General features: G+C 38.4%; 1 protein-coding gene across 1 annotated transcript in view; it reads right to left on the bottom strand.

The window, feature by feature from the left end:
- Nucleotides 1-6,017, bottom strand: part of LOC102203058 (inter-alpha-trypsin inhibitor heavy chain H3-like) — a gene marked incomplete at its 3' end in the record, with an annotated part of 8,315 nt that extends 2,298 nt beyond the window's left edge. The window contains exons 1-12 of the mRNA XM_005754986.1: nucleotides 5,946-6,017; nucleotides 5,026-5,186; nucleotides 4,804-4,908; nucleotides 3,966-4,128; nucleotides 3,748-3,858; nucleotides 2,488-2,616; nucleotides 2,232-2,348; nucleotides 1,948-2,116; nucleotides 1,747-1,857; nucleotides 1,026-1,207; nucleotides 750-929; nucleotides 535-656 (exon numbers count right to left, since the gene is read on the bottom strand). Coding sequence (XP_005755043.1) covers nucleotides 535-656; nucleotides 750-929; nucleotides 1,026-1,207; nucleotides 1,747-1,857; nucleotides 1,948-2,116; nucleotides 2,232-2,348; nucleotides 2,488-2,616; nucleotides 3,748-3,858; nucleotides 3,966-4,128; nucleotides 4,804-4,908; nucleotides 5,026-5,186; nucleotides 5,946-6,017 — 1,622 coding nt within the window. The remainder of the gene's footprint in view (nucleotides 1-534; nucleotides 657-749; nucleotides 930-1,025; nucleotides 1,208-1,746; nucleotides 1,858-1,947; nucleotides 2,117-2,231; nucleotides 2,349-2,487; nucleotides 2,617-3,747; nucleotides 3,859-3,965; nucleotides 4,129-4,803; nucleotides 4,909-5,025; nucleotides 5,187-5,945) is intronic.
- Nucleotides 6,018-7,717: the final 1,700 nt, after the last annotated feature.

The following is a 7,717-nucleotide window of genomic DNA, read 5'->3' as shown; positions in this document are numbered from 1 at the left end:
ATACTCAACTAATCAAAGTGATGTCATGACAAAAATGAATGACCAACAAAACATTTTTCTCCTTCATTTCTGTCAAACAAAGCTGTATGTAACGTGTCTCGTTAGGTTAGTATCATGGTTGCTAGGCAACCTGAACAGCGCAACAAAGCGTATATCGTCCCATTTCACAAGCCTCTCACTTCCGCACTTCTCGTACTTATAGTACGCACGTACATAGTACGCGTAGTGCGCGTACTTCAAGCGTGCAGTCTCTTAATTGGGACACAGCCTATAAATACACAGAGGGACACTGGGAAATCACACACAGGTGGGAGACACAGCTGGACCTGATTAACCTGATGAGACAGGGGAACACTAACACCAGGGACCAACAGAGGGAGCACAAACCCAGAAACCCAGTATCCAAAACACAAACCATCCCAAAACAGCCCACAAATAATAATAATAATAACATCATCAATAAATACACTAAACACAAAATCACTGAGTCATGGACTCAGGACCATGACAAAAGATGGCATATATGGTACTTACTCTTTGTCCAGAAGCTGTTTAACTGTGAGGTAGGCCCAAACTCTCTGGATAAGGTCATCAGACACACTTCCACCAGATTCCACAATGCCATTTGGGTCAGAAAATACTAACCTTCTATTACTCTGTCATAATTAAAATATATTGCAATGTCAGTATGCAGGGAAAAAAAACTTTCACAAGATTACAGCTGATAAATATCTTAGATCAAACATTACCGAAATAGCCACAACTTGAGGTGTGAAGGTTTCAGTGTCATTGTCTGTGATCTGTCCGGCCACCACAATCTCAGAACCATTATAATACTGACTGAAGTTAGTCTGGGTTAGATTGGTCCCACCCACATAGATCATTGTCACATCTGTCAGCAAAGGAGTTGCCACCTCTTCATAGAAACCCTGTTTACATACAGTGTGGACATGATGCAAATCATGCTAATTTCTTCCTAAATCTGTAGTGATTTCAAATCATGTGGTTGGAAGAATACAAAATACCTTCAGCTGTAAATCAGCATCTGAGTCTACATAAATCCGTCGTGCCACACCGTTATTTTGCAGCGACATTTTCTTAAGGAACTCAAAATCAACATCAAAACCAAAACCCAGACAGTAAACTGGGAATTTGCCTGCAACAGCCTCTCTTACATTTGACTGTATTTTCTCCAGATTTGTCACCCCTGAAAATACATAAGACACAGTCAGTTCAGCTCAAAAACAATGGAATCCCACACTTGATAAAACAAAAAGCTAAAACGAAAAATATTGAATAGCTGATCTGTGCTCATTAATCTCCCTGCATTCTTGAGTGTTGTGCTGCAAATGTATTCTTTACATCACACATACTGTCCAAACTCCATGCTGTCATCATCACTCCAGCCTTGCCTGCCTTCTACAAGTGCTAAAGCTCTCAGTGCTCTTCTATCAGCCTGCCTTTCAGACTCATTTGTAGTACCTCCTCATTTGTACCTAGTTGGAGATCCTACATCTACCTCTGCATCTAGACTCTGAGAAGTCCTGTCCTACCGTTACTGGACTCCACTCTGCCATGTTGATTTGTCAAAGTCTTATTGCCAAATCTCAAACTGTTCTTCATTAAACCATGTTCAGGTCTTTCAAATGATCTCTCCTTATTGAAATCACAATAAAATCATTGACTAAAATCATTAAGTCCAGAAGTATTTGTGCACATTTTTGTACAGGTGTCATTTGTTATAACCTTTGGTTGGCTGTCCATCTGTGAGGAGTATAAGGATTGATGCTGAACCTTCTCTGTCATGCGTGTTCAGCATATTTGCTCCTTGCAGCAGTGCTTGATTGATGTCTGTGTCTGAAAGTCAACAACAAAGTTTCAGTACTATAATTATTCTGTTAACTGTTTGATATTAAAAGATATATACTGATTTCTGCAACTCCTCACATCCTCCAGCTTGAATGTTGCGTGCAAAGTTTTTGGCGCTTTCCACGTTTTTACTGTTGGCCTGAACAAGTTCCAATTTCCAGGGAAAAATGTTGCCATCAAAAGTGATCAAACCAAAATGGTCATCTTCTGCCAGGTCATTCAAAATATGGATTAACGCGATCCTAGTCTGGGCAAAAACAGCATTTACACATTACAGACTTTTATAGAAGATTTAAAAAAGACATTAAAAGAAATAGTGTTTTCGTAAATGATAGACATAGCAGACCCTTTAAACCATTTACCTGCTCTATTTTTCGGCCTTGCATTGAGCCACTTTTGTCAATAACAAAGACGACATTTTTGGAAATTCGGGGAAGATTGGATGGAGCAAAGTGATGAACAAAGTACCCAGCAGATTTCTAAAGAGCAGGAAAAAAGATTGCTTTAGTCAAATTTTTATTTAATAGCCAGACAAAGGATATGGTACTGATTTGCAAAACCTTTTCTGGCCCATGCAGTTTTATGTTGTGTGTAAATTGCTAATTGATCAGGGTTTACCTTGATGTCTCCCAATCCATTGTTCCTGTTGACATCATAAACAATAACCAGATCTCCATTCATACCCTGCTCTCCACAGTTGTCACACATTGTCTGTTGATCCACTGTTGGATAGAAATACACCCATGCCTAGAAACAGAAAGAATTGCATTCTTTAGACTCTTCATCGAGTGAGAGGTCAGTGATTTTAATTTCTGTCAAAACACTGTCCTGTACTTCTCATTGCTTTGGCTTGATAAATCTAAAAGGTGCATATACAAGTCATTGTTACCAAAAGGTTTGGACACTGTAGATTAGAAATAAAGAGAAAATGCAGTGATTTTTTAACAATTTAAACCATTGTCTTATCTCATTAAACTCCCGAGTTTTTTGTCTGAGGTTCAATAAAAGTCTTGTAATGTGTTTAATGCATAAAATATTAAAAGAAAATCAGAATTCATTATTATGAGTAAAAGTGGGGAATTGCTCAACATTCTGACATATATAGCACAGGAAGACTTCAATAGTTCAAGACTAACATGACCCAAAACAACAATGCAAATACTGTAGGATTCGATTACATTGTGTCACTTAATACCAGAGATATGATACAGCACACAGGGACAGTTGAAATCAGTATTTAACAGATGTGATCATTGGGCATTCAGTTGGTACTGCATTAACAAAATTTGTAGTTGTAATCACTATCTTCTTCTATCTCTCATTCACACACATGCATTCTGTCATGTTTCTTGTTTCTACCGACGTTCATTCCTCTTCTCCACCTTTCCTCACTACAAATTTGTCACTTCAGCGACACACATCACTGTTTCTCATGCAGTCCCACAGTTCTACTTGGCAATCTATCATACGTCATGTGAATCAACTGGCTTTTTACTCTTTATCCTCTTCGTAGCTTCCCTAACTTCCTCCTTAATCCTCTGCACTTCATGATTCACTGTCATTCCTCCATCTGTACTCCTTTCTGTCTCATTTTCTTCAGTTCCTCAAATTATTTATTCAATTTTTCAACAAACTCTCTTCATTTGTTAATACATTACCGTTACGTATTACGCTAACCTGCTGCACATTCTCTCCAGTTTGATCTCTCAATCTCAAAGTCCTTTTCTCCTTTCTTAGTGTCCAGCCTCACATACAACCCACTAAGAGCCTTTTCCTTTGCCACATCTCTTTGCTGTATGCATAGATTTTTTTCTAGGCTTCCTCTTATTGCTGTGACTCTTAGTGTTTATAAAACTGACATTTGTGTTATAACTGTACCTGTTTATTAACATGTGTTTTGGTGATGGCATTAGCGAGGGCTTTGGTGCTCAGGCCTCCTTTCACATCGATGAAATTGATGCCGGCTTCCTCGTGAATGTACACATCCACCTGGGAACAGGTATAATAAAATAAAACAGAAGATCTGATCATGTGTGGTCTTATCTCAGCATTGTTTTCCTAAACAATCACTGAACAGATACCAAGATGGAAGTCACCTTGAAGTCTCTGACAGGCTGCATGGGTCGAGCATGAATTTGCAGCTCATACTTGCCATGTGTGCGTTTCATCAGTTCCTCATATGTGAGTTCAAAAGTGACCTTTTTGTGAGCAGCCACAGTTACAGAGGTCTTAAATTCCTCCAGAGTCCTCCCTACAGAACTGCAGCAGAAACAATAATTATTTCATATAAATGCATTTAAAAATCAGTTATTCCTGAAGAACAAACTTGATTTTTGAGTAAACTGACTAAAAAGCAAGGATTAAAGTGATATTTGGCAGGTGGGGGGACCCCTAAGATCAGGTAGTATGCAGTGTAGTGTGGGGAAAAGAATTACTTTGTAATAAGTCACATACTAATCCCTTTTGTGAGCTTTTTTTTTTTAATTTTTCTTTGTGTAAAGAGTGTGCTCAGCTAACCTGTGCTACTATTCCAGTTTTCACTGCTCTTTGTGGATTTGGACAACTGCATTCAAAAGTGTACAAACTTATGTAAGCTATAGCCTGTGGCTAATTTAGTACACTTAAATTGTTTTGTACACTCCTTCAGAAAAACAGAATTCAGCGAATCATGAATTGGTTCAATATCTGATTTAAAATATGTACAATAAATGAGGATATGACATGTAAGATTTAACTTTTTAATCTAACCTACTGAGCTGTGCAACCTGGGATGTCATTGTTTCACTTTAATCCCTGCTAAAAGGTTTTTTACCTCCTCACACAGTTAAACAAAATTAATTTTAGAGAACTGAAGATACAGAAAAAGACATTAAAAAAAATGTTAGTGAGAATTTTTTCACATAAAGCTGTAAGTTAATTAATGAATTTAAATACCTGACAAGCCCAGCACTTTCACCACGGGACACAGCTTCAGTGTACTGCTGCTGAGCTTGCTCCTTAGCTTTCACAACACCATCATAAACTTGGCCATCGATAAACCTGAAGAGGACCAAGAAAGCCCTTGTGTACACACTACTAAATATCAGGCAATTTGTTCTTCAGTGTAGAATTTACAAATGTCTCTGGATGGTTACAGATCACTTTAACTTCATATACATTTGGAATTTACTGATGAAGGCATTCTTGGGAATTCGAACATGGAATTCAATTTCCTTTGACTCGTCCATACGATTGGCCACACGGCTTGTGATGACAGTGGTGGCATAACGACTGGTCACTGTGGAGTTGATGTGAAAGCTGTAGACGTCCCAGTCATCCTGAGAAAAACGGACAGGGTTAACCGATCTCATTGGCTGGTTTCAGTGGAATTTTATTGGTCTCTCTGCAAAAACCCTAAAATTAGTTTTCATCTAGTGTTCAGGGCACACACTCAAAAGAGCATGACACTCACTTACATTTATACTTTTACTTTTTATGCATCATAATGGGAGTTGTTAGAAATATCCAATACATGTTTCCATAGTTCAAACAACTAAACAAGCCAAATTTACCTTAACCAATCAACACCATCATCAAATAACAAGCTCAAACAATTAAAATGAGATCTGTGATTGTGGATGCACAGAAAGGATAAGGTAGACATACAAACACATACAGTTAGAATTCTTTCACTTCATGAGACATTACATGATGTTATATCGCTTAGCAGAACACTTCATCTTACCCCAATCCTTCTTTTTGTCTCCAAAGTAATGCGCAACTGCCAGTGTTAATGTGTCAGCTGACTTGTACACACACACAGCACATGAACAAAATGAAATAATCCTGAGGATTGTCACAAGAACCTTCAATCCACAGAGTTTGGTGTTGAACTGACAGAAAGATGCTGGGACACAAAATATTCAATCGCACACCTCAGATATCTCATTATCTGTGAAATATTAATTGCAAAGGTACTAAAAAGTTTGTTTTCTTTAGCGTTTGGCTCTTAAACTATTATTTAACCGTGTATATTTAATTTTAAATTTATGGATCTTTAAAGTGGTGCTATGGCCGTTTATGTATTTTGACCCTACCTTGTTTAGCAGTGTGGAAGTCAAAGCCAGCTGCAGCCCAATAAGGGTGAGCTGCACCACAGTTCTCCCCATGATGCCTCCTAGCAGAGCACAAACACAGCTGAAACTGTCTTTTTAAGTCAAACATGGACAACATTATTGTGTACATATATTTTTTTTTAAAGGGAAAACTTCACTTTCTCTCCCTCCTCTTTCACCTTCCACCCACACAAAATACTCCCCCAAAGCACAAATTTACCAGAAATCCAGCAGTTTCTGTAAACTTTAATGTTGACATTGAGGGTCAAACCAGTGCACATCACAAGGACTTTGTCACCACAAGATTTTTTTCCGTGATAGGTAATACTATTTTAGTCAATTTAAATGAAAGAGACAAATTGACTCCACTCTATTGATGAAACAAGTATGTGAATAATATTGTTTGGTGTCAAGCAAAAATGTATATACTTCAAGTATTTCTAACTTTTTAAAGAAGAAAAAAATCTTTCAAGGTGAGGAAAGTGCTGAGAAAACCCAAGACAGTGATAGCAAATTTAGAAGTCACATGACAGTTAGTCCAGAATTACATTTATTTGTGTATGTATTTACTTATTTTTCCAGAGTGGATTTCATATGATTGGATTTGTAATATTCTGACTTTCAAACCAGCAAGTCCTTTTTAAAAAGTAAAATACTGACAAGACTGACCAGCCTGTTCACTGCCTGGATTGATAACAACGTATGACTCAATGCCCCACATATGGATCCTGGAATGCCTAGAACTAAGGGGATTGAACTACCAGAGGGCAACATTGCAGATATAGAGGACAGCTACAAGTACCTGGGCATCCCACAGGCAAATGGAAACAATGAAGACACTGCTAGGCAAGCAGCAACCACCAATTACCTGCGGAGGGTCAGGCAAGTCCTGAGGAGTCAAGAACCAGATCCAGGCTATCAACACGTACGCCCTGCCCGTAATCAGGTACCCGGCTGGGATAATAAGCTGGCCAAAGCAGGAGGTAGAAGCCACTGACATCAAGACAAGAAATCTCCTGACCATGCATAGAGGGTTTCAACCCAAGTCCAGCACCCTGAGGCTGTACGCTAAGCGGAAGGAAGGAGGCCAAGGACTGGTGAGTGTCAGCACCACAGTCCAGGATGAGACAATGTACATCCACGAAAACCCTAATAACGATTAGAGGGGTTGTTGACTCCTTCTTGATGTGCGTAAAACAAGGCCGTTTTCTTTTAGGGTTTCTGTTTTTCTGTCTATTGAGCGTTTCTGCTAATGCTCCCCTGTTGTAAAAGAGACGCTAAAAGAAGAAAACTCTTTCCCACACAATACCTCTTCCGAGGGTGTTTTAATAAAATTATTTAGGCCTGATTTCTGAATACGGGCGCAGCACTTTTTCACTAAGGGTTATTTTTACACATACGAGGTGGACAGCCTGTAGGTTACAAGCAGATAGAAACTTCTTCTTTTCATTACAAGCGCTGGTGTAGCTTGCCTCCACCCAGCACTATATAAATGCAATCCGTTACTAGTCGGATAATCTTAAAGGTTTTTATTTTATTGCGTCTGTAATAAGATTAAAATAAGAAAGCAAAATAAAACCGCTGTTGGAAAAAATAAATAGCTCTTTACCGAGAAAATAGTTATCACGATCATTGTCATAATACTGGAACATTTGAAGAGAATTCAAACTATGAGTTTTTCTGTGGAAAAACTAACTGCCGCGATCATTCTGTCTCTTGTGAGTACAAGAAAATAATTATTATAATATGATGTG

The sequence above is a fragment of the Pundamilia nyererei genome, unplaced genomic scaffold (assembly GCF_000239375.1).
Source record: "Pundamilia nyererei isolate P.nyererei 1_Seehausen unplaced genomic scaffold, PunNye1.0 scaffold00801, whole genome shotgun sequence".
NCBI lineage: Eukaryota > Metazoa > Chordata > Actinopteri > Cichliformes > Cichlidae > Pundamilia > Pundamilia nyererei.
Note: the sequence above shows the minus strand (reverse complement) of the source record. Positions and strands in the feature narration are given on the sequence as shown.